This window comes from Bicyclus anynana, chromosome 5, assembly GCF_947172395.1.
Source record: "Bicyclus anynana chromosome 5, ilBicAnyn1.1, whole genome shotgun sequence".
In the NCBI taxonomy this organism is placed as follows: Eukaryota; Metazoa; Arthropoda; class Insecta; order Lepidoptera; family Nymphalidae; genus Bicyclus; species Bicyclus anynana.
Window position 1 is genome coordinate 4806115 of NC_069087.1, and position 27680 is coordinate 4833794.

The 27680-nt window shown below is 36.3% G+C and overlaps 1 protein-coding gene across 1 annotated transcript; it reads left to right on the forward strand.

Moving 5' to 3' along the window:
* On the forward strand, positions 1–27680 carry LOC112055825 (U4/U6 small nuclear ribonucleoprotein Prp31). Its single transcript, XM_052881599.1, has 9 exons — positions 1–624; positions 962–1097; positions 2114–2318; positions 2897–3039; positions 3474–3658; positions 4010–4150; positions 4678–4827; positions 12673–12900; positions 26697–27680. Exons 1-9 carry the CDS (start codon positions 430–432, stop codon positions 26805–26807), a joined length of 1494 nt encoding a protein of 497 aa, XP_052737559.1. The 5' UTR covers positions 1–429; the 3' UTR covers positions 26808–27680.

Below are 27680 nucleotides of genomic sequence, written 5' to 3' on the forward strand. Positions count from 1 at the left end.
TGACTTAAATTTGATAATATTATTAACGATAGTTTCACTATCGTTTTGCATAAACAATACGCAATCTTCATGAATGATTTCAGTTCATCGTTCACCATCCGGTCTTCATATAATGAACTAAATTAGACAATACCAATGTAAAGTTACGATTGATCGTTGATCGTAGCCGATCGTATGAACTTTACGATCAATGAACTCCGTTAGACAATTAGGCCCGGTGTCCAGATATTTTATTTATCTCGATTATCGATTATTTTTATCATTAAATCCTGCTATTCAATATTTTTCTAGTTTAAAGTGATCTGTGGTATTAAATAGTGAAGTTTACAATTTAATAATTTAATTTTTGTTTGAGTCATTGATAAAAAAAAACCATTACTAAATTGTTTTCGCAAATCGCATCTAAACAAAACTATAAAGCGATAAATAATGTCTCTAGCTGATGAATTATTGGCCGACTTGGAAGAAAATGACGATGGGGAACTTGAAGCTATAGTTGAGAATAAAACATCAACTGATCATGAATTCGCTGTGCCTTTCCCGGTTGTTCCAAACGAGGAAGAAATAAAAAACATCTCTATTAGAGAATTGGCTAAATTAAGGCATTCGGATCGCTTGCAAAGGGTATTTTTAATTTTCATATAATAGCTTACCATAACTAATAACTAATAACAAATAAAAAGATCAATTATTCTATGTATTGTATTTTAAAATGTAGAATGTAGACAAAGTATTTAGAGAAGCTGAAAATCATGTGGATATTAAACATTGAATCATCATCCTATAAACCTAGGACTTTTATTTGTAATGTATCCTGGTATGTTACTATACCAGAGTTGTTAGCATTGTCAGTTCATAAAATCCTGAAAAGTTGAAATGTTTTAAATAATTTGTAATTCTGTCTATAAATGCAAAATAATATTAAGTACTACAGTTATGTTTTATTTCATTATAATTTCAGGTTATGACATCAATTGAGCAAAATGTTGGCAATGACAGGAAAAAAATTGAGGTGACTGGTTTGATGGAGTCTGACCCTGAATATCAGCTCATTGTGGAGGCAAACAACATAGCCGTTGAGATTGATGGCGAAATAGGTGCATTATTTATTAAACTTTTACTATTTTTTTTAAATTTTACTATAGATTTACTTAAATTTTTAAGCTTTAGCATAGCTTGTATCGCGGGCCTTGATCGCGGGGACCGAATCCAGAAATTCCGTAACGAAAAAACCTTACGCTCCCCACTCCGACGGGCAACAAATACAATTTACAAGATTCAGTTACGAGACAAACCAATGTGTTACTTCTTACCGAAACTAGCATGACACATTATAATCCGATTGAAATACCTAATTTTAATTGTATTGTTCAGTTCAAACGAGATACTGTTTCAAAAGGTGGGGTAGCTATTTACCAAAATGAAAATGATATTACTAATATTATGACTCCGAATATTGAAATAAATATTGCACACGTTAGCTATGTTAATGTTAGGCGCTCAGTTGTTGGAGATTTTTGTGTGTGCTTATGCAAACTTAGAAATGGCCTACAAATAGTTATGGTAGCAATTTACATTTCTCCGAATCCAAAATTGGACGAGGTAGAGCATTTTATTCATCGCACTTTACTGGAGTACACTGAAGAAGGGTCAAAAATACTTGATACAAATGGTAATAATATTCCACATATCTTGGCTGGCGATGTCAACATTAACTTTGCTGATAATCAGCGGTTGACAACTTTTCTATCTAATTTCTATCAAAAACATTGAATATGAAAATGAATAATGATCCACAAGAGTCCACAACATAATATGGGACCACCATTGATGCAGTATTTTCTAGATATTTAGAGGATATTAAGACGCAAACTTATGTTTCTTATTTCAGTTATCATAAACCTATAGTTTCAATGATAAATATTCCTGAATACCAAACCAACCTACGAAATAATATAGTTTGTAATAATAATATCAACACTGATTTTTCTCTTTTTTATGTGATGTCTTTAAAACAGTTACTGACTACTGGAGTATATACATTTTTATGAATTAGGTAATCCTTGACCTACTAAATGTAGGTTAACTTTAAACAACAAATTTCATTTTCCAGCTATTATCCACAGATTTGTTCGGGATAAATATCAGAAGCGGTTCCCTGAACTGGAGTCATTGATCATAACCCCATTGGAGTACATCCGCACTGTAAAAGAGCTTGGGAATGATTTGGACAGAGCTAAGAATAATGAGACACTGCAGAGCTTTTTGACACAAGCTACTATTATGATTGTATCAGTCACTGCATCCACAACTCAGGGGTATGTATCATGAAGATTACATGATTAGGTATACTTTTTTAATTGGTAGATCTGATAAGTTAAGTTAGTACTAAAATAAAAAATTGTAAATAAAAATCACCCATATGTGAGCCAGACTTGTGCTGTGGACGTCCATCAGCTGTTAATGATGGTTTTTTTTTTCTATACAAGTTAGCCCTTGACTACAATCTCACCTGATGGTAAGTGATGATGCAATCTAAGATGGAAGCGGGCTAACTTGTTAGGAGGAGGATGAAAATCCACACTTTTTCCGGTTTCTACACGACATTGTACTGGAACAGTAAATCGCTTGGCGGTACGTCTTTGTCGGTAGGGTGGTAACTAGCCACGGCCAAAGCCAGACCTCGACCAATTAAGAAAACCTTAATCGGCCTAGCTGGGAATGGAACCCAGGACCTCCGTCATTAAATCCTTCACGCATACCACTGCGCCACGGAGGCCGCCGAGGAGGTGATGATGATCTTATGTTTTTGAGTTGCCGCAATTTTATTTCTCTGAATTGTTGTGTGAAAAAGATTTTCAAAATGAATGGTGTAATACGAGTGTATTTCTTGCAGGAAATTGCTATCTGACTATGAATTGAGTGAGATTTTTGAGGGGTGCGATATGGCAACAGAGTTGAACAATTTTAAATCAAAAATTTATGAATATGTAGAGAGCAGAATGACATTTATTGCACCAAATATAACTGCTATTGTTGGTAAGAGCTCATTTTGAAAATATACAGTTAGACTTAAAGACTATCAACAAATATTATTTAGATTTTAATATAATAATCAGGTTCAGGTCTGCTTTTTTATGTTTTGAAGTCACTAGAAGCCAAACTTACATGGAATGTTTATCAATTACCAAATTAAATATAAAGGTAGGAAACACATGTAATTTCATACCTAATTTAATTAAAATTAAATTATAAATTAAATTTTACACTTCTTAATAATCAAAATTATTATTAAGTGTAAAATAACTAGCAATATATACCCTCATTTTCAGTTTGTTTTTTCATAAACATTTCACAGTTTGTTTTTAGTATAGCTGTATTGGACATGGAATTTTTGTAGGGATTGCTATGATGCTATGATGATCATACAAAATGATGATGATGGATATTTAGATTTTTTCTTTCATAACTAGGTGCATCAACAGCAGCGAAGATCCTGGGTGTAGCAGGTGGGTTGTCCAAGTTGTCAAAAATGCCGGCCTGCAATGTGCTGCCACTGGGGCAGCAGAAGCGGACTTTGTCGGGATTCTCTCAGGCCGCGTCGCTGCCTCACACTGGCTTTATATACTTCTCCCAGATTGTCCAGGATGCTACTCCAGTGAGTGTAAAAATCCATTCAAATTGTTAATCTTTTGTCTAAAATTAATTAGCTTGGATGTTATAAATGTGTTTTAGTATAGCGCCAAGTCTTCATTCTTTAGGAGAAGGGATAACTCTTTAATTCAAAAAATTTCATTTATCTGTTGCTTTTTATCTCTTTATTATACATACATAGGGTTGCCAGGTCGCCAAACCTAATAGCCGGACAGACCAGCCAGTTTGGCCGGACATTTGGGTAGAAAGGCCACCCTACATTATTGAGGATTGAGGATATAGGAGTACATTTTATATGGACGCCAGGCAACACTATATCTGTAACAAGTAGATTATAAAGCACTTCCTTCCACAGGAGCTACGATATAAAGCGGCAAAACTGGTGTCAACCAAATTGACTCTAGCCGCGAGAGTGGACGCGTGCCATGAGAGCACAGACGGGGCCATCGGAAGACAACTCAGAGAGAATATTGAAAAGAAACTTGACAAACTACAGGTATCTTAACTACAACCTCTTTTCTGTTTTAAAACTCGACTTGATGGCATGGATCTTTCTGCGGACTTAGGACATGACCCAGGGTTGAGCAGAGTTGAGCTTTGAATTATCGAGATGCTATTGGCTGCTACTTGGCACTCCATTTTACTTCTGGGTACTTGCTACTTGCTTCCAAGTAGTAGCCCAGTGCCCGGAAGTCCGAGTGTAACACTAATGATTTCCCTTCACTCAGCTTCACTTCACTTATTAACAACTGTAGATTGTAATGATGTTTGGTTTTGTCTCTATCTCTCTCTGTAGAACACAGTACTATAGATAGAGAGCGATAGACAGGAATTCAAAGCTCACACTATCGAGTTCTATCGAGTGAAATTTAATCTGGTAACCAGCATGAGGCACTGGTTTTTCTAAACTCCAAATCTTTTTTCCTGAAACCAAAATGCCAGTGCTTTTCAATTGGCCATTCAAAATAGACTGCTGTTGATGATGAAAGTAAAAAAATATTTTTTTTTTAATTTCTCACCTAGGAACCACCGCCCGTGAAGTTCGTGAAACCCCTGCCGAAGCCTATCGAGCAGAGTCGCAAGAAGCGCGGCGGCAAACGCGTGCGCAAGATGAAGGAGCGCTACGCCATGACCGAGTTCCGCAAGAACGCCAACCGGCTCAACTTCGCTGACGTGAGTGTAGCGTGCACTACTGCTGTTATTATTTTTGCTAGACATCGAGCAGAGTCGCAAGCTGAGGGAGCGCTCCGCCATAACGGAGTTCCGCAAGAACGCCAACCGGCTCAACTTCGCCGATGTGAGTGTAGCGTGCACTTCTGCTGTTATTATTATTAGTAGTCATCGAGCAGCGCCGCAAGATGAGGGAGCGCCTCGCCATGACGGAGTTCGCAAGAATGCCAACCGGCTCAACTTCGCCGATGTGAGTGTAGCGTGCACTACTGTTGTTATTATTATTGCTAGACATCGAGCAGCGCCGCAAGATGAACGAGCGCTACGCTGTGACGGAGTTCCGCAAGAACGCCAACCGGCTCAACTTCGCTGACGTGAGTGTAGCGTGCACTACTGCTGTTATTATTTTTGCTAGACATCGAGCAGAGTCGCAAGCTGAGGGAGCGCTCCGCCATAACGGAGTTCCGCAAGAACGCCAACCGGCTCAACTTCGCCGATGTGAGTGTAGCGTGCACTTCTGCTGTTATTATTATTAGTAGTCATCGAGCAGCGCCGCAAGATGAGGGAGCGCCTCGCCATGACGGAGTTCGCAAGAATGCCAACCGGCTCAACTTCGCCGATGTGAGTGTAGCGTGCACTACTGTTGTTATTATTATTGCTAGACATCGAGCAGCGCCGCAAGATGAACGAGCGCTACGCTGTGACGGAGTTCCGCAAGAACGCCAACCGGCTCAACTTCGCCGACGTGAGTGTAGCGTGCACTTCTGCTGTTATTATTATTAGTAGTCATCGAGCAGCGCCGCAAGATGAGGGAGCGCCTCGCCATGACGGAGTTCGCAAGAATGCCAACCGGCTCAACTTCGCCGATGTGAGTGTAGCGTGCACTACTGTTGTTATTATTATTGCTAGACATCGAGCAGCGCCGCAAGATGAGGGAGCGCCTCGCCATGACGGAGTTCGCAAGAATGCCAACCGGCTCAACTTCGCCGATGTGAGTGTAGCGTGCACTACTGTTGTTATTATTATTGCTAGACATCGAGCAGCGCCGCAAGATGAACGAGCGCTACGCTGTGACGGAGTTCCGCAAGAACGCCAACCGGCTCAACTTCGCCGACGTGAGTGTAGCGTGCACTTCTGCTGTTATTATTATTAGTAGTCATCGAGCAGCGCCGCAAGATGAGGGAGCGCCTCGCCATGACGGAGTTCGCAAGAATGCCAACCGGCTCAACTTCGCCGATGTGAGTGTAGCGTGCACTACTGTTGTTATTATTATTGCTAGACATCGAGCAGCGCCGCAAGATGAACGAGCGCTACGCTGTGACGGAGTTCCGCAAGAACGCCAACCGGCTCAACTTCGCCGACGTGAGTGTAGCGTGCACTTCTGCTGTTATTATTATTAGTAGTCATCGAGCAGCGCCGCAAGATGAGGGAGCGCCTCGCCATGACGGAGTTCGCAAGAATGCCAACCGGCTCAACTTCGCCGATGTGAGTGTAGCGTGCACTACTGTTGTTATTATTATTGCTAGACATCGAACAGCGTCGCAAGATGAGGGAACTCTGCGCCATGAGGGAGTTCCTCAAGAACGCCAACCGGCTCAACTTCGCCGACGTGAGTGTAGCGTGCACTACTGTTGTTATTATTTTTGCTAGACTTCGAGCAGCTAGGCTATTCTGTAACGATATTTTTATAGCTCGCAAGTGGGGGTTCGAATTCACCCCTATCTCTCTATGTTTAACACGATACTATAGAATGGGAAAGATAGCGGTGAATTCGAAACTCGCACTTGCGAATTACACAAAACATCGTTAGAGAATAGCCGTGCAGAGCCGCAAGATGATGGAGCGCCATGACTATTGCTGTTATTTTAACTTTTAAAAAAAATATAGAACTTCATAGTGCTTATGCCAAAAATTAAATAAATCCTGGGCCCCAGTATACTTAGTTTTATGTGTGCAGTACATTCTCCGATCTGTATTAACCATTGGCGACTTTGTTTTGTTTTATTCATTTTACTGCTTCGCCTTAGACATAAAAAAGTAATGGTTTTGTGTTTGGACGTAAGACTTGCCACCATTAAAAGTTTCATCGTAGCTTCGTAAAACACAGACAACTAGGATTGCTGTAAATCCTTTTAAGCACAAATTGGATCGTCGGTTTATATTGTGTACGTAATTAGCATTTATAAAAATATATATTTTCAGGGTTTGGGTAAACCTGACCAGTAATGTCGTTAATAGATTGATTGATACTGTCACATCCATATAATTAACTTACAAATTTGGAGTTTTGATTCCTCCCCTTCCAATGTCCAATTTGTCTCTTCATTCAAATCGGTTCAGCGGATTAGATGTTAAAAAAATTTTAATAAAAAAAATTCAACCGACTTCCAACTCAAAAATTAACCTAAACTAAAAAGCAAAAAATAACATCTTACCTATGTGCTACCTTCTGATCAGTTTGAAGGCGGTGCCAAGCCAGTGATGTTTTAATTCAAGCCGTTTAAATTACACAATTTCTGTGGTTCTTTCAGAAACAGCTTTAATTAAAACATGACACTGGATTGGCACCGCCTTTAAACTGATCAGAAGGTAGCACATAGGTAAGATGTTATTTTTTGCTTTTTAGTTTAGGTTAATTTTTGAGTTGGAAGTCGGTTGAATTTTTTTTATTAAAATTTTTATTTTTTAATTTTTAGTATTAGCACACCTACTGAGTGTGAACTGACTGTCCTCCGTCTTCATCACCAGACCCCCTATGCAGTCACAATCCATATGGGTGGAAAGTTCTCATCAATATAAAATTTATCAAGTCCAAACACAAGGTAGCTACTGTGAACCGTCGAGGAGTTCCCTTAACTCTCCTTCATCTTCATCACCAGACCTCTAATACAGTCATAACTATCCAGGTGGAAAGTTCTCATCAATACAAAAGCTACTGTGAACCGTCGAGGAGTTCCCTTAACTATCCTTCGTTTTCTTCACCAGACCCCTAATACAGTCACAACCCATCTAGGTGGAAAGTTCTCATCAATACAAATTGATCATGTCCAAACACAAGGTAGCTACTGTGAACCGTCGAGGAGTTCTCTTCACTGTCCTTCGTCTTCATCATCAGACCATTAATACAGTCACAACCCATCTAGGTGGAAAGTTCTCATCAATACAAATAAATTAAGCCCAAACAAAAGGTACCTGCTGTAAATCGTTGACGAGTTCCATCGTCTGTGTATCGGCTCCATCATCAGACCAACTCCAGACCTTCATAAAATTGTAGTGGTTTAAAATACCTCATGGAAACACTAACAAACGCACTAGCCGTCTCTACGATTTTCAAAAGTTCCCCTCAATTTCTCCAGGATGCCATCATCAGATCCTGACATGAAAAAAATGGGACCACCCTGGAATCAAACCCTTCACAACAAAAAAATAATTTTCAAAATCGGTCCACAAATGACGGAATTATTGCTGGACATACATAAAAAAAAAAAAAAAAAAAACATACATACAGCCGAACGTAGAACCTCCTCCTTTTTGGAAGTCGGTTAAAAAGTAACAAATGGACTTATAGAGAGACTTACTGTCGCATTTATAATATTAGTATGGATTAGCGCGAATAAACAGGCAGTCAGGCAGACGAATGTAAATGAAAATTTAATAAATTATACATACATCTATATCCTGTTACTCCTCCTTCCTCCTTTATTTCTAATCTGATATTATAGTACGTATAGATCCAGTAGTAGATACTATAGTGTGTAATAACTATTATTAGCTAAACATAACCCACATTTCTACACCAAGCTACCATACATAGCGTGTTCACGTAGACGGAATCACATAAATAATTAAATCGATCCAACTATCGCAGACACGATACAGAGTTATACGCTTTGCTGTAACAAACCAGTAACATGCAAATATTTGTACACATTACTGTAATAATTACCGATATTCGCGGATTCCTCATACATTATAAGCGGGGTTTACATTAGCGCAATGAACGCAGCAGATATTGTTAATGTTTCTTGATATTTGTAATTAGGTACACAGTATTACAAAATATCAAACTTACATTAACTGATTGGAAACGAATATCTATATACAACTTTAATGAAATAGTTAACTGATTGGCATCATATAAGATTTCTTGTTATAAGTCGTTTTTCTAACGTAAAATAATCTTAACCTAAAGTGAAAGGTAATTTTTGATATATTCACACTGCAATAATCTTGAAAGCTCAGTTAGAACTGAGCGTTTATCGTAGTTTCCAAGTCAAGATAGCAGTTGGGTATTGCCCAATTTTTAATTTGTCCAAAGATACTCGTAATTTAAAGAGCATTTCTTTACGTCAATTATTGTTCGAGCGTATTGTAAGAATTGCGCGTCACAATTCTTTAACGCGTTTTACATGCAAACCCTTGTCGGGCGGAACTTACGTTTGTCTGCTTTTTATATAATGATGTGTCCTTATTTTATTTTACTAACACAATATACGTATTTATTATACAATTTTCTTTACGAAATAAATATTTTTTCTCCTTTTACGTAATCGAGACGAGTAAAATATTTTATAATTATTTTCATTTTAATTTATTATTTATCTTAATTAATTATCTCTTTTATACTAATATATTCACTTACGTAACATGCGGTTAGTCGGTACTGTATAGTCCCACTGTTGTAACCCCGGCCTTACGTTACGCTCCGCGAGCCGCAGAAGTTTGCAGATGAGCAGAATTTCAAATAGTGGATTTTTTTGCCGCGTTCAAATAGACCGGAACTCTAACTGGTGAAGCACGGACGTATGGCCTCGTTATCCGAAGCGCCATCTGCATTCATACAACATGGACGTTTAGAAAATATGTCTGTCGTTTGAGAACACGACAGGTGCAAATCGAATTAGCACCTGCATTCAAATGCGGCTTTAAACTCCGTGAGGATTTAAACACTTTAAAGCTAAACTAATGAGGAGAATACAACGTAGATACTATCTCGTTTCACTTGCAACTTTAGATCACATTGTCAGGCTAAATGGTATTTATTTGAGTGTAAAGTAATTTGAATTTAAATTCCAACTTAAATTTCACTTATTCTTGGTGCCATATCTTTTTCCTAAAATTGTCGAATTCGTTAATTTCCAATAGACATACATCCATACTAATAATATAAAAAGTTCGTGGTAAGGGGGTAATCTCTATCCAGAGATTACTATATTATTATAAGTAGATCCCTACTGATCCGATTTTGAAAATTCTTTTACCACTAGAAAGCCACGTTATTTGTGAGTGTCATGACACGCAAACGGGAACTACGCGGGTGAAAATGTAAAGACTGACTGTTTTAATTGCTAACGGATCATAAACCAGATTCTTTTGAGAAGATGTGACAGTAAACTCAACCCTTGTTTTTTTAATGATTATGATTTACGGTATTTACGGATTATATCAGTTACTAATTTTTTTAAACAATGTCTTTATAAAAGCATAAAAACACCCGTAGTGGAGCTATTTCTAGTTTATTTTATTTATATTATACATTATATATATATATTAATCTCATATTGCGTACCTACCAAAAATATTAACTTCAACTTATTATAATTATAAGTATATTTTCGTAATAATTATTAATCTTATTTGTCTTTATTATTCCTTAACAAGTAAATTACATGTTTGGATAGAGACAATTGAAGTTATTTGATTAATTATCTTTTGGCTGACATTTGATTATAACAAAATTATTGTTAGCTGAGAAAGGTGTTTGAAACTTAATTATCTTAACTTAAACAATCGTGATCAAGTATTTTCTAATCGTGAGAAGGGTTATTTATTGCATCTATAGGTGAAGCCTCTATTTCAGACTAATTGCATAAGGACCTTCCGCCCTAGACGTTACTTTTCTGTCAAAGTAACGTCTAGGGATCAACGATCTAATGCGATCATAGAAACTGTCTCTATAGAATCGATGTTTCTTAGTTGGAATCGTGTACGTCGGCTAAAAAGCTTCGTAAAAATACCTTTTTGTGTAGTTCAATGGTGTAAAAAAGGGTCAACAACTTCTAATTATTTAGTACGTATAAGATATAATATATACTTAATCTAAGCTCGTTTTCCTGAAAAAAAATACAGGCAATTTTGTTCGTGAATTTGAGCGCGATACTATAGCTTGGCAAATTAGGTCCGCGGGAGCCGGGAAAGGGGGACCGATGCCCCGCGCGCACGACTTCATACCCGCGCAGTCCTTCCCTCCGCTCCGCGCGCCCGACTTCCTACTCGCGCAGTCATTGCTCTTGAACTTGCCAAGCTATAGTCCTTATGTAATTAGTCTGAGGCCTCAATAGCTCAGCGGTGAAGGGGCCATGAAAGGTCATGGAGTCGATCCCAGATCGCTGGTCTTTTGTCCACTCCGCATACACATTGTTTACGATTCATTGAAGGCGAACGGGATAGTTGGTTATATTTGAAGGTGGAGTTTCTTTATTTTTATTAGAAAAGAAAGAAAAGTTTGGAAATTAAAGGCACTTATATTAAGAAGAAGAAGAAGAAGAAATACTTTATTGCACACAAAAATACAATTATAAATTGAAACATTAAAAACATAAATTAAACTTAGCATGCAAAGGCGGCCTTATTACTATAAGTAATCTCTACCAGGCAACCCCTGACGAGAGAACTTGCGAAGATTATATTATTTACTAATACATATAATATTATGTACGTTTTTATTATGATTACATTATTCTGATATAATATTACATTGAAATAATTATTTTAAAATGACGTCGATGACAGTTATTCTGCTTTTTTTTATCTTTAACGTATAATTTCAGGATCTTACTTTTGTGTGTTAATTAAAACAATTACGTTTTATAAGTTAATTAGAGTCGGAACGAAAAGGAGAACATTTTTACGACATTTCAGCAATAAAAATAATATTAACAAATCTCAAAATTTTATCTACCAAGTTTTTTGATTACCTTTTTGTTTTTTAATAATCACACTTATAAAAACGTGAAAGTGGGTTGTTTCTTGTTTAGTTCGTTACCTATTTTTAGCTTAGCGGCTAAATCGATGTTGATGAAATTATGCTCATATATTTCATCATCATCATCATCATCATGTCAGCCGATGGACGTCCACTGCAGGACATAGGCCTTTTGTAGGGACTTCCAAACATCACGATACTGAGCCACCTGCATCCAGCGAATACCTGCGACTCGCTTGATGTCGTCATTCCACCTGGCGGGGGGTCGCCTTTCCAGCACCTTGGGACCCCAACGGCCATCGGCTCTTCGAACTATGTGCCCCGCCCTTTGCCACTTCAGCTTCGCGACACGTTGAGCTATGTCGGTGACTTTTATTTCTTCGGATCTCCTCATTTCTGATTCGATCACACAAAGATACTCCTAGCATAGTTAGTTCGTTCCATCGCCCGCTATGTGACTCTGAGTTTTCTTATGAGGCCCAAAGCATATTAAATAATAAATATAAATATACTTAAACAATACACATCACTATCTAGCCCCAAAGTAAGCATACAGAGTAGCTTGTGTTATGGGTATTAATATACAATTATATACTACATATAAATATATACTTATATAATGTATAAATACACACAGACACTGGAAAACACTCATGCTCATCACACAAATATTTTCCAGTTGTGGGAATCGAACCCACGGCCGTGGATGCAGAAAGCAGGGTCACTACCCACTGCTCCACGCGGACGTCAATATTATTAAAATTATCTGAAAAATAAGAATTCTAGCAATTTGATTTTCTAATAAAAAAAAACTAAACCGATTCTGTTAAAACTGTATATAAAAAATTTTTTCGTTCAAACAGATTGAAGACGACGCTTACCAAGAAGACTTGGGCTACACGCGCGGCACTATCGGCAAGTCGAGGACTGGTCGCGTGCGGTTGCCTCAGATAGACGAGAAGACCAAAGTGCGCATCAGCAAGACGCTGCAGAAGAACCTGCAGAAGCAGAACCAGCAGTACGGCGGCGCCACCAGCATACGGAGACAGGTCTCGGGTACCGCCTCCTCGGTCGCCTTCACGCCTCTGCAGGTTAGTAAAAAATCAAAATCAAAAATCATTTATTTCAAGTAGGCTCACTTTACAAGCACTTTTGACACGTCAGTTGACTATTTGTAAAGATTCTACCACCGGTTCGGAAGGCAGGTTCTGCTGAGAAGAAACTGGCAAGAAACTCAACAGTTGCTCTTTTTAAAAAATCATACAGTATTATAATTTACAACTGATGATAACAGTAACATTGAATTACTACCGAGCCTTGATATTCCTGTGATATGATCTCTGTCTTCGATTCGTAAGGTGGAGAGTCAAATCCAGGGCACCTACAACTTTTCAGTTATGTGCAAAAAAACAATAAATAGCACGTATGTCAAACGGTGAATAAAAAAACATCATGAGGAAACTTGCATACCTTTAAAATATTATTCTCTATGTGTGTGAAGTCTGCCAATCAAGTCGCATTGGACCAGCATGGTGGACTATTCCCTCTCATTTTCAGAGGAGACCCGTACCCGTACGTAAATATTCTCCACATAGTTTTAAGGTTTAACTCCTGTATACCTTCTCTACATCATTTGAAAGAGTTATTTTGTATATCTTCTCATTCCAAGATCTAATGCCATTTAAAATAAAGTGAAACCAGCTTTGAGGAGGAAATATACGCGTTGAATGGACGTCGGTAAAAACAATAGGTATCTTAACAATAAAATATTATGATTAAAATTATCTAACCCTTTTAAACTTCGGCTTCTATTACGATATACACATAAAACAGTCCTCCGTCGCGTCTGTGCGTCCGCGATGAACTTCAAAACTACTGAAAGTAAGTTTTCACCAATTTATGAAGTGATTCATAAGGAAGCTTTAGATTTAAATTTTGTTAAGGTTCTGTGAAAATTGGTTGAAATATGACAATGATTGTTGGAAGAACTTTTGTTTAAAAAAGCTGCATAAATCCTTTAAGATAAAACATTACTAGTGAGTGTCTAGTGATAGTTTTCAATGATTTTATACTGTGATGATCGCGTAAACGTAAACGGGAATTTCTAACGAAATGGAACACCGCAACCCAGTGGCATTACTGCTCAACTGTTTCAATTCCTGATGGGGATATTCTGCTTTTATAGATGGATTCCACATCGACGAAATCATTGGCATTTGCTAGTGGTTGTTCAGTATAATATATCTAAAATTACACAAGTTTAACATTAAAGATTACCTATCCTTATTAGATAAATCAAAGCAAAGGTTGACTTGTAAAAGTGAATGGTTATAAATTTTATAAGCCCTTACGACCTCGGGTGAAATTAATGCCGATTAAAATCACTGTATTCCCGTAATCACAAACTCGAGCAGAGAATGGGCACGATACCATAATAAAGCCATTCGATAGCATCGTTTATAGAACGAGAGCTTGCGACAGCTAGACTTACCTCATTTTATGTAAGCTGAAAGTTTGTCAGGTCATGCTCCTACCATAGTTAAGTATGCCAATAGAGTAAGTTATACATAGGTATAAATGTAATATATATAAAGAAAAATAAATAATAAAGAAACTGAAAGGCGAAAACTAGTAAACAAAATGTGCTTGAACTTTGCACAGATAAATTAAAGAAGTTTAATCAAAAGTATAATTTAAAATTCAAACTTGGAAGTATTTAAGTGACAAAAATCTTAATAATATTTTTTACGATCTAATAATGAAATATTTAAGAGAGCTTTAAAAAAAGTGTCAACTAGCCTAATTATGGAGCTTAGACTGTGGTATGGTATGTAATGGTATGTGGTATGGTTTGTGGTATGCTTTGGAAGGTAGCAGATATTATGTACAGGATATCATGAGGAATAATTACTTTTGAAAAATCTTTAACGGTGTTTTTATAAAAAATCGCTACAAAAATGGAGGGTTGAGGGACTGGACCCTTGAGACCTGCTTACTTTCATAGGCTGACAAAGAAGAAAGACCATTTTTCACATAATGTGGGCTCAGATTTGATGAATGAACCGTTACAATGTCCAAATTAGCATCATTTATTAAATAATAATATCAGTTCTATAAGACTGGTTATATTTCTTGTTGTTTGACGGTTGCATAATCAAGATATGAGCAAGTACACATTATAAAATGCACGATTTAAACTAATTACACACATTTCAAAAACAACAACAACTCTATTTATATTTGGTGATTCTGATTTGTTATAAAGTCGGATTAAAAAAGGATTTTTCGTATTTTTTTTTGTAACGTGTTGAGTCCAAAATGAGCCATTTCCTTATTCCGCCATAAAATGAGGCATATCTGACCATAGCAGGCTCTCAGTCCATTAGTGGATGTGGATACAACGTGAAACGTTTGCCCTGCATAGTCTGCCGATAAACTCTAACTTTCAGGTATTGTTTTCTCGGCAGTAGACATAAGTACTTAAGGGAGGAGAAGTTAGGTTTATGGAAAAGCTGATTTATCGATTACAGTGATCAGAAGTTTACCGTGTGTCCGTATTTCTGATTGTGTCATAATAATAATAAAAAAAATAAATTATGTTAGTAATATTTGTTACTATCTTCTTTTTAAATATATCTTCTTCCCAGTCTTTGCCAGATTTCATCCATTTGTTCCCGGCTATCTGAGTGATATCATCGGCCCACCGTCTGATTGATCTTTGGATTTGGTTTGTGTCATCCGTGTATCAAAATATAGACAAATTTGTACTAATTTTTGTATATAAATGCTAATTGTAGGGATGAAATTCTTAGTTCTTAGCATTTGTATGATAAAAATCAAATCAGTCAATCCGCAAGGAATTTTCAACACAAAATCGTGCTCCTAGCTAAATGGATTACTAAATGTTTAGAATTTAGAGTGGAGACTCGTGCTCAACTTGGATCCCTAACGTCCATCGGCTTTTCGAACCACGAGTATAGACGAAAAAAAAAATTACTGAATTTGAGTGTTACGCGTTCGTCCGACGAAGCGCCGTGCGCGCGGTGAAGTAATAAGCAATTAATATTATTATCTTATGATATTTATTCTTTATTTAAGAAATTAATAAACAGAATATAATACTCTTTACAATAAACGTACATTGCTCTCAAAAGTTATATGCACAAAATTTGCAGGGAGTGCAAACAAATATTGCTGGCGTCAAAATAAAAAAAAAACATTAATACGAACAATTAATAACCGAGAGGCGACGAGAGCATAATTAGTATATGCCGATATTCGACAAAACCAAAGGCGAATTCGTCGTTCGTCAGGTGAACGTTGGCCCTAAAGCAGACAAACCTATTGCGGGTCTCCGACAGTCTCCCATAAAAGGTTCGGTACATGAAAATGAAGAAGATAATAAACCTCATTCGTATGTTAATATGCAAATATATAAACTATGAAGCAACGTTTTCTTTAATAATGCATAAGTTTAGAAATTTCAAGTGCTAATTACCAAACAAATAAAAAGTTTATACTGTTCGTGAGAAAGACGCGGCCAGTGTTAAGGGGATTATAAATTGCGTATATACAGTTAATTACTGACTCATGAACCGTAACTAGATATCAATGATGTGTAGTGTTAAAAATGCATTGCATAATCCAGGGATAGGCAACCTTTTCAGAGAGAAACGGTACTAAAAACTTAATAAAATTTTGGCTGGTGGGAGCTTTGGGTGGCTTCGGCCGTGGCTAGTTACCACTCTACCGGAAAAAATGCGTACCGCCTAGCGATTTAGCGTTCCGGTACGTTGCCGTGTAGAAACCGAAAAGGGTGTGGATTTTCATCCTTCTCCTAACAAGTTAGCCCGCTTCCATCTTAGACGGCATTGCACTTACCATCAGGTGAGATTGTGGTCAAGGGCTAACTTGTAAAGAATAAAAAAAATCTCGTTTGTAATTTTTTGTAAATTTGTAAAAAAGCGATGTTAAAGTTTTCGTTGCCTTATTTTGTATATTAATTACTAGTAAAACAAACTTAGGCTTCACTTAACTACATTGGATGAGTTGAGGCTATTTATTTTTAAAGATTTTGATAATAAATATTAATAAAATTTTGCGTATGGAACTAAGTGGAACGTAAGTGTTGTTTAGATCAAAACAACCACAGGTTGCCGACCCCTGACATAAACCCATCAACTATCGTTAGAAACTGTGCCGGTGTAGTCGTCTAGCTAATCCCATTGTCGTCAGAACTCCATAATGGAATTTGCATTATCTCATGCATTCTCAACATGCATATACGAGTGTTTTACACAAATGATACGCGAGTTCTTGTCGCGGCAATTTTTCTTTTTGTGAACAATTGCGATTGATCAATTATGACACCGTCTTATGTACGAGTAAAGTGTTTCTTGTGTAAACACGACATTGTAATTTTCATAGGCACGCGCACAAAAACCGTCTGTGTGTCTAGAAAATCTGACACGAAGGACTATCAAACGAATCATCCATCAATATAGTTATTACTTACACGACTTGATATTGCTTGATTTTTGTTGAGTTACAAATTAGTTTTCATCATCATCATCATCATCATATCAGCCGATGGACGTCCACTGCAGGACATAGGCCTTTTGTAGGGACTTCCAAACATCACGATACTGAGCCACCTGCATCCACCGAGTTTCTTTTTTCATTTATTCGCTGGAATTAGTTTTATGCCAAAGATATTCCAAATGTGAATAAAAAAGTGACAATACTATTATGGAATACCTATTTCAAAAAGCTTTAGATAAAGTCAAAGTCAAAGTCAAAGTCAAAATTCATTTATATCAAAATAGGCTTAGTTTATAAGCTCTTTCGAAATCAGTCAGGTAATAATATTAAACTTAAGATAAAGGTGATAATAATTATTCCAAAACTTAAAATTAAAGTTACGAGGGTTCCAAACGCTCCTTGGTCCGAGAAGAGCCCACAACAAACTCAGCCAGGGTTATCTTTTTTTAGTTTATCACCATTTAACAATGGATATAAAAGTAGCCTGTCATGTAATACATTTCATTTCCAAGCAATTTTGTCATTTACGTAATCATTGACACTATAATACGACTTTTCTATACGTACACGTTTAATAAAAACTTTGATACCTATTAGTAAAGTTAGATTAACGTATCTTTATACTTTCGTACTTTATAAAGCAGAAGAGTTGGTTTGGTTGAACGCACTAACCTCAAAAACTAGGTTAGTCCATTTAATGAGGAAGGCTAGGTTAAATAGCCCATATAACATATGGACTATATAGGCTTTACTTCAAGGAAATCTTGTGGTACATTTAGTATTTTATGAGATACAAAGTAACATGGTCTTCAACAGATTGCTATCTTTTAAAACTTTTTTTGTTGCTTGGCAACATGCATGGCCATGCTGCCTGCTGCCAAACAGCATTGCTGCGTTTCGGTAACCGATATAATTACAGACATGAGGTGAGCGATGATTTTCAAAATCAGGTTAACCTTTTGCTTGTTCCGTCAACTATCACTATAAAAAAAATACATTATAAAAGTACTTGACCAATATTTTCGAAACGAGAAGGGCAGACTTTCATGTGTTCATTAAATTTAATTAACTGTTAGTTGTAAACACTACGAAATTGCTCTTGAATTTATACAATATAGCTTATTTAATTGATATTAATTGCTCTATGAGCGGGATTATTAAAATGCACTTTTTCTTTCTTGGGGAAAGTTTAATGACTAAGATACAAAGACAGCGCGCCTTGCAAAGAGATATAAAAATTTGACTATACATCTACATTTTACATGTTAGTTAATTTGTTTAAAATTTTGAATAAAATTATGAAAGGCGCGAGAGCGAGAGCGAGAGCTCGTAGTAATTAATGCGCGCGCGTTCTTGACACAATGCGTTATAATATTATTACAGTATAAGTAATTATAATAATACGTTGAACTCCGTAACAATCCATATTTAGAAACAAGCCACTTCCAGAGGGGTCAAGGTGTTCATAATTTCTCACTGGGCTTCCAAAGAGAATAGTCATCTTTAGGGTTCCGTTCATCAAAAGGAAAATGGAACCCATTTACGATAGTATCACTCTGTTGTCAGTCTGTTTGTGGAGACTTTCAGTCGTAATGGTGGACAAAATACCCTTTTTGCAAGTATATTTATCAAGTTGAAGTTATTAAATCCACAGATCTGTAGTGCATTAGAGCAGTGAAAAATTAATCATCTAAGTCTGCCTAAGTCAATCTTGAAAGATACTACCATTAATGTTGTATTTTTGGAAAACATTCGAAAACAGCAGGCTTTTTTACATCACAAAACATGTCGATAACTGTATAATCGCAACCTATGTCGATGTAATAAAGGGACCAAAACAAATGTCAAAAGTAAATAAGGTTGTCCGTCAATCAATCGAACTTTTCATTCGAGAGACTTTTCATATTTTATAAAAATCAGTAATGTTGTAGTGATTGTGTCTAGAACCCTTGTCGCGAAAGCCTGGCTTGCGCTTGGCCAGTTTTTTCATAATACGTTACGCTGCAATGAAAATGTGTGCGATGCAAACGGCTAAGCCACTTGCGGCTATAATAAATATATGGAAATAACATTAATCTTTTTAGATTCGTAAACAAATTTCATAGAAATAAAGAAATAGACTTTCATACAAAGTTTCCCCACGATAAACCCTTCTCCACCTTCCTCCTCCCCCTTTTAAAGTAATATTTCGACCCGCATCCTCGCCCATATGTCAATCGATATCGACCTCGATCGATCGATATTATCGATATTACGAGTATATGCAGAAAGAATTTTTACAATCTGACTGGGAGTTCAAGAGATTAGCATGCCTAAACTAACAAACATTTTTTTATCCTTTATGTATACCAGAAAGTCCAAAGGAGGCTTTGATAGGAACTTTCGTACTCAATAAAGTAAATATAATCAGTTCATGTTTTAAACACTTGAGCGTACAAATGAATCACTCTCTCAGACAGCCACGTTACTGAAATGAAAATTTATAGACCGTAAGATATAGTCGTAACGATGCTTTCTTCAATGTGGATGGGTCGTATCGTTAATACCATCTTACGCGTACTTCTGGAGCGAATGTAATATTTCAAGTTCATTGAGAAAGTAGAAATCCGGCATTCGGCGGCTCGGTATCTCTATTTCTGTTAACCCCCTACGAAACAAGGGGTGTTATAACTATTCCTTGTATATTGAAGGTGTTAGTGTATCTATGTCAATGACTTTGGTATCGTAACTCCCATCATCATCATCTCCTTACCCTTATCCCACTTAAGAAAAATGTCAATCTTTTCCATTCGTCTCAATTACTCGTCAACTCATCATCCACTGATTTTACACACATGTCCTCTTTCACACAATCCAACCATCTCTTCTTTGGCCTTCCTCTCCTCTTATGACCTTCCACTTGCACATTCAACATTTTTCTAGTAATATGACTTTCCTCTCTACGCATTATGGCTATACCAAGCTGGTATCGTAACTCCCATATGAATAGAAAAGATAAATACGCTCACCCGAAACCTAAAAAAGACTAATTTTAGGATTTTTTAGCTATTTCCATTATAGTCTGAATAGCAATCCATAGATTTTAATATAAATTTCGATTGTAATCATTAAACGATTTTAATTTACAAAGACTTGCAAAAATATAATAAAATGTAATACAAAGAATGTACAAAGGAATTGGATAAAGGGTTATAACTTAACCAAATAGGAAATATACTAAGATAAGTGTTTATGTATCTATATTACAGACGATCTGGTTAGGACTTTCACCATTTAGTTTTCGCTGTTGGTATTTATGTTATGGAAATGACGCCCTTTGCTGGTTAAACGGCTGACATTCTATTAGATGTAGTCGTTAGATGTTATTGGGCTGTATGCAAAATGCAAATGTACTTTAGTTCCATTGTTGATAGAAAATGTAATGTGATACCGAACCTTGTAACTATGAAATCTTTGGATCTGCACTTTCTACTTGTTCTAATAAGCTTGATGCCTTGAAATTGTTCATTACATTTACAACAGTCGTGCGGTTCTGTTGCTATTGATCTAAGATTTGTATTATCTATGTTGTGTACCGAAAAGTTTGTTTATATCGGTTTAATGGGGGAAAATGCTATGTGTCTGTTGACTGTAATCCTTTGAGGCAGAACCTGCCTTCCGAACCGGTGGTAGAACCTTTTCAAATAGTCAACTGACGTGTCAAAAGTGCTATTAAACTGAGCCTACTTGAAATAAATGATTTTTGATTTTGATTATTAGATTTGAGGGGTTTGTTTATGAGCCCTTTAAAACACCATTAGAAGAAAGACAGTAATGAGAATTTACCTAATTCCACTAATTGCATCTGCCATATTTAATTCGGTTGCTTACTTTAAATACTTAAAATTTGTCTACGAAGTTTAGTAACGGTTTATCAATCAAAGGTCAATCTTATAAAATAGTGTTCTCTTTAAAGTTTACAGACATTCCTAATGTAATTTGATTCTCTTAATGGTTTGAATTATTTGAAAAACATGATTAGAAGTTGCGATTGAACTTTACTAATTAACAATTTACGATAGAAAGTGTTTGTATACGGTTAACTTAATTAAAACAATTGATATCTTTAAACAAAACCAAATGTGTAACTTGACGTTGATTTCCATTCATTTGTCACACCCACGTTTATTGATTTATATATGAATCTAAAACGTAATACTCTGCAATAAAGAAAAGTTTCTACTAAGAAACGCTTAGAGCAAAAACCAAAATAAGCCCACACGCCGCGCAGCGCTGTGATCTGCTCAATGAACCGCAACGCGTAAAGTAGCCAGCTGTAGTCTAGCCTAGTTCGAGTTTGCAGTTCTCGAAAACTGTGGTGTTTTTGGGCGTTTCGATATTTTAAATAGTTTGAAAAATAGCATCTAAAGCTTCTCGTCTTGAAGTTTTTTTCTGCCATTGTGTTTTTTGCTATTTTGAGATGAATTTTCGTAGCCCAACAGTATTTTTTTCTTTTTTAATTGATTACGTATTCATCATTTGGTTTATGGTACTACTATTGGGAGAGCCGTCTCTCAGTTCTCCGATGAGTCAAAAAAAGATAGCTAATTGTGAATGTAGTCGTATGTATTTAAACAAAAATTAGCATTTCCCCTCTAAGTGGCTTAGTCTGTTTTAAGTTATTTATATCCATGGGGTATTATTGAATGATTTAGTTTTTTTTGATAATGTGACATCTTTTGTCTTTGCTCTTGTTAAACAGAGGATTCAGACATTTATCTACCTTAGTTATATTTTTGTTACAGTTTGTACTATTAATTAGAAACTAAACAACAAGAACTCGTGCTGAGGGAATTTGTTTATTGGATGTTGGCGTGGGTAGCGAAATTTTAATACACTATATTTTCGTCTGCCTGCACTTAGGACGTGTCTGTTATCTAGATTACACAGAACTTGTAGAAGCAAGTAAACTCAATATACATTAGACATTCTAGGTGCATGAGTATTGAGTAGGAATGGTTGAGAGAAATGCTTGAATGAGACGTTGAATTCTGTCAATTTGTCAAAAGACTTTGTCTTGGTGAGTTTAATGAGGGTTTCGTTAACATTAAAATTAAGCTAAAACTAAAATAAAGCTTACTCAAAAATAGCTGTTCCAATGACGACATTCTTGTTGTATCTTATACAATAATATAATCTTATCACAGCCGTTATGCATGTCTAACAATGGTAGGTTGCAACAAGTCTAGTTTTCACCTTTGTTGCTACCTGTATATCCTTTATAATACTATTAGTTCTCAGTTCCTCATACCTGCGGTTTCCAATAGTATTATTCAGCTAAAGGCACTATTCTTAAGTGCTAACGACCTAAGAGAACTGGGCGCCATTACCGCGTACGCTCGCGACCATAGCCACTTTGCACGGAATCCCGGAATCTTTGAGTGCAACAGGATTACGTTCGATGGTCGCTTTTAATGCATATGGCCATGCATTGGCCAACTAATTGGTTACATCATTGGACACCTGTAAATTATGTTCAGTGTGTACAGTGCATATTAAATATCTTGTAAATCCAGTATCATAGTACACAAATCGTTAAAATAGTGGAATATCTCAAGTTTAGCTCATATTTTTCAGAAATGTGGCTTTATTTATTTTAGTTAATTTTTTTGCTTTGCCTAAAATTGTTAATAATAGCCATTTTTATTTATTTTTCGTCGCTACACTCTTGACACAGTGATCGTGGTCGTCGTTTTAGGGGTGGTGGCAAGCTTTATGATCCGTCTAGCTCTTCTAGTACATTCGTAACGTGGAGTAAACAATTCAGAGGCGGTTTTGAATTGTCAATGTCAGTGTCAGTCCAGCACATTGGTGACCTGCATCGCGGTCTTGTGCTTTCGACCTTTTCCTGCACTACAAGTATTTTTATTGACGTGCCGTCTCGTCGTAAATTCGTATGTCCAAAGAAAGTGAGAATATTATGACTTTGGACGATGGACGGAAGTAAGACGTTGTTTGATGCATAGTTCTTGAACGATTGAGTTGAGACGTTGGTTCGAAACTGTGACCAGGATATAGCAAGCATTCTTCTCCAGCACCAGCATCTTGTTCTTCTTCTTTTATATGTCGCATTTTACATAAATTTTTTTGAAGATTTTAAGTTACACAGTCGTGGCAAAATCTTACCCCTATTTTATTTCACGAAGTTATTTGTGGAATTTGTTGTCCAAAGCTTTGGACAAATATTTGCGCCAATGTCATAGGTGCTCTAGCTAGTTGCTAGAGTAGGTACCTATCACCGTTAGGTAGATGGCAATCAGCTTAGATTATGCGCTTGCGCCGCCTCGGGATATTATGCGGTTCTTACTAGTGTTTATGACCATGCGTGAATAAAGACAAATGTTTCATACATCTGAATTTCAAATTTTAATGTTCACAATGTCTATTGACGTATAATCCCTTTGTTGTGTTACGTAGAATACCTATTGTTGTCTCTTATTTATGCAAGTGAATAAATATAAACTCTAAATGAAATGTAAAATTATGCTTAGTTTTTAACCGACTTCCAAATAGGAGGAGGTTCTACGTTCGGCTGTATGTATGTTTTTTTTTAAGTTAGAGTTTTATTTATCTCTCTCTTATCATACTCGTTTACATGCTGTATATGAAGTAGATATTGGAGTTTAAACTGATTTTTCTGTTTTAAAACCAGGATAATTGGGAAGATTAAGCTTTGCCTTCTGAACCGAGCATAACATTAGCTAATTAGATTGCTTGAATTAAGCTAATTTGACTATGAATTTACATTATCTTCTTACTAATCTATAATCCAATCTACTTTGTATATGTATGATTAATTCAATTTTTATCTGTAACTAGCGGACGCCCGCGACTTCGTCCGCGTGGAATTCAGTTTTTCACAAATCCCGCGGGATGGATCGAATTCATGGATTTTTCCGGGATGAAAAGTAGCCTATGTGTTAATCCAGAGTAAAACCTATTTCCATTCCAAATTTCAGTTAAATCGCTTGAGTAGCCGCATCGTAAAAGAGGAACAAACATCCTTACACACTTACACACACACAAACGTTATATTAGTGTGATGATGTGATAGTGTGATTACTCTCTCTTTTATAATCGCTTTTTTATTTATTATGTTTAATGTTTAATACGTCGAGTGATCTGTTGTCTTGTCCGCCTCCACATTGCTTTTTTGTACACTCCCGCACATGTGGATATGAATGTCACCCTATCAATTTCTTTCTACCAGTTCCAACTATACCACATTCTATCGTAACTCGCTCGTTATTAGATTAGTATGAGTTAAATCAATGATACTTTGTGTAAAATTGTTTAGGGTTAAACAATTTTCACACAAAGTTTCATTGATTGATTGATCGCTTAAACGATGAAGCAGAAAAATCTTTCTTTAGCAAAAAAAACACGTTTTGTCTTTAAATATTATAGGATAGAAACAGGCGTTACTTTGCGGAAGTTCATCATGAATATATAAAAATTTATTTATTTTGCTATCATCCGTGAAAAGCCGACAACGTCACCCAGGTCCGACAAAATACTCTCTACATACGTTTCACCCCGAAACCGGAGCATTCTCAGATGTTGACTCTACAACGTGCATTGGCAAAAATAGTTTTTTCTTCTCTTTTTATATTATATAACAATAAATCTTGAAATAATCTTGCTTTGTTGTTATTATTTTATTAGATTATTCATGTATCATAATCATTTTGAATTTATTAATGATTTAAAACGATTGGTTATCGTTTTATGTAATTTGCCAGATTTCCCCGATTTGTTGACTTTACCTAAGTGAGATTTATCAAAATATGTAAATCACCAATTTACATGTTAAAGGCTATTAAAATTAATGTTTGTTGAGTTAATTATGTTTTAATTGATTTTATAAATGCTGAATTTATATCTAGAAGCTGACAGTAGAACGCTTACCATCTATGTTTAGTTTAATAAGCATTATAATTAAGAACCGTAAATTAATAAAAACAAGGTATTTACTAAATTTATGTCATTTATTGCTTATCAACCTTATAATAAATAGTTGATTTATTACGATTATGTCGTTATCAACCCATATACGGCTCACTGCTGAGCTCGAGTCTCCTCTCAGAATGAGAGGGGTTAGGTCAATAGTCCACCACGCTGGCCCAATGCGGATTGGCAGATTTCACACACGAAGAGAATTAAGAAAATTCTCTGGTATGCAGGTTTTCTCACGATGTTTTTCCTTCACCGAACACGAGACACGTGAAATTTAATTTCTTAAAATGCTCACAACTGAAAAGTTGGAGGTGCATGCCCCAACCGGATTCGAACCCACATCCTCTGGAATCGGAGGCAGTTGTTATAACCACTGGGCTATCACGCTGGATTAATACATAGTCTTCTTTTATAGGATAATCCATTGTTCCCGCGGGATTTATGGAAAACAGTATTTCAAAAAAGCGCAGTTAAATCATAAAATACGAGTTATTTGAACTTATGCATTTTGTCATCATTGTTTCAAAGACGTCGCGTGTTTATAAGACAATGTAGGTTACAAATAACTCGAGTCAAGGCAGAATCATCGTTATTAGATATACTCGCAACGCCCAATCATGCGCCCGCACCGTCCAACGAATGGCACTCTTACGACTTTTACGAACAAATGAAACGTCATTGCCTTACTTATCTACCTGTGTATGACGGAGCTGAAACACCGCGTCTAGCAATCACAGATATGGACGATAATAGCCAGAAATGGCGGGCGCTGAGCGCGGCTTCGCGTATTGCTATCAAATTGTATCGGGTTTGCAATTTTATCGCTAATGTCGTGTACTTCTTTCTCGTGACTGCGGCTACAATCATCATTAAAGTCACCCACAATGGAATGACTTGAGTCAACTGAACATGAGTGTCCTAAAATAAACACAATCTTGACTCTCAGTAGATCTAGTATTTATTGCTTGCTTGGTGTAAATAACCTCTGTGACGCAGTCGTACATCGCGCATGTACAACTTAAAGCTTCCTCATTATATCACTCCTGCGATCGATGAAAACGGCATAAAAATTCGTTCAGTAATTTTCAGATTCTTGCATTCAGTGGTCTGGGTTTTTTATGTAGCGACCTTGATAGGCCCATAGACTTGAGATTTGAAAATAGAAGGAAATTTATTTGACTACGGCGAAGCCAAATAGAAGGGTTCTTCGTGTTATTCTTTCCGACTGACTGGACTTTTTCTGTACTCAGTCATGATGCTCCATTGTGGTCCGCTGTTACTGGTCTAAACCGACTCCAGAAGCCTTAAGAAGGCAACCAAGACGAGTTATTAACATATATTTTTGTTACAGGGTCTTGAAATTGTGAATCCCCAAGCCGCCGAGACGCGAATTAATGAAGCTAACGCCAAATACTTCTCGAACACGTCCGGATTCTTGTCGGTCGGCAAAAAGACAACGTGATATAATAAATTCATTACAAAAAGTCTGAAGAAACAGTAATCTGCTATGACATTATACTGCATCTTAAGGTAATGTTGTGGTAACACTTATAAATGAGTTGTTTAAACACTGGAATTAAAATCTATATAAGGACTTAAAAATACTGAGAAATACATTAATAATGTAAACTATATCTTTAGGCCTCATTCGCACGAGAGTTTTTTAGCGGACGTTAAAAAAACGTTCAAATACATTCCCAAGTATATGTTCACACGACAGCGTTTTTAAAACACGACGCTTTTTTTCGAGCAGTGTTGCATTTACAATTTTGAGCGTTGGAAATAGACCTTCATTTAACTTCATACTATATTTGAATGCTTTTTTAACGTCTGTTAAAAAAACTCTCGCGGGAATGAGGGCTTACTGGTTCTATTTAGTCTAAAAACGAAGTACTGCAATCTTTCGAAAATTACGTTTTTATTTTCAACCGATTTCAAAAAAAGACGGAGGTTTTTAATTGGACGATTATGTTTTTTTAATGTTTGTTACCTTCGTCCTTTATTAACCAATTTTGGTAATTCTTTTTTTGTTTGGAAGAGTATACTTTCAGATTGATCCCATTTCATTTTCATGAAAATCGATTTATCGATTCGAAAAGTATTTCGCGTTAAAATCAAAAATAACTGAAATACGTCTTTGAAGTCGGTTCCATTTTTATGTAAAAAAAGATCATTTAGATACAGTGTTTTGTCATGGCACGGCAGTGGTAAATCATGCGATACAACATAAGTGCATAATTTTGTTAGTGCCTAATTATCGTATAATACCAACATTCTATTTGACAATTGTGTGACGTAAACTGAATTCATTATCAATAAATGCATTATCACTAAA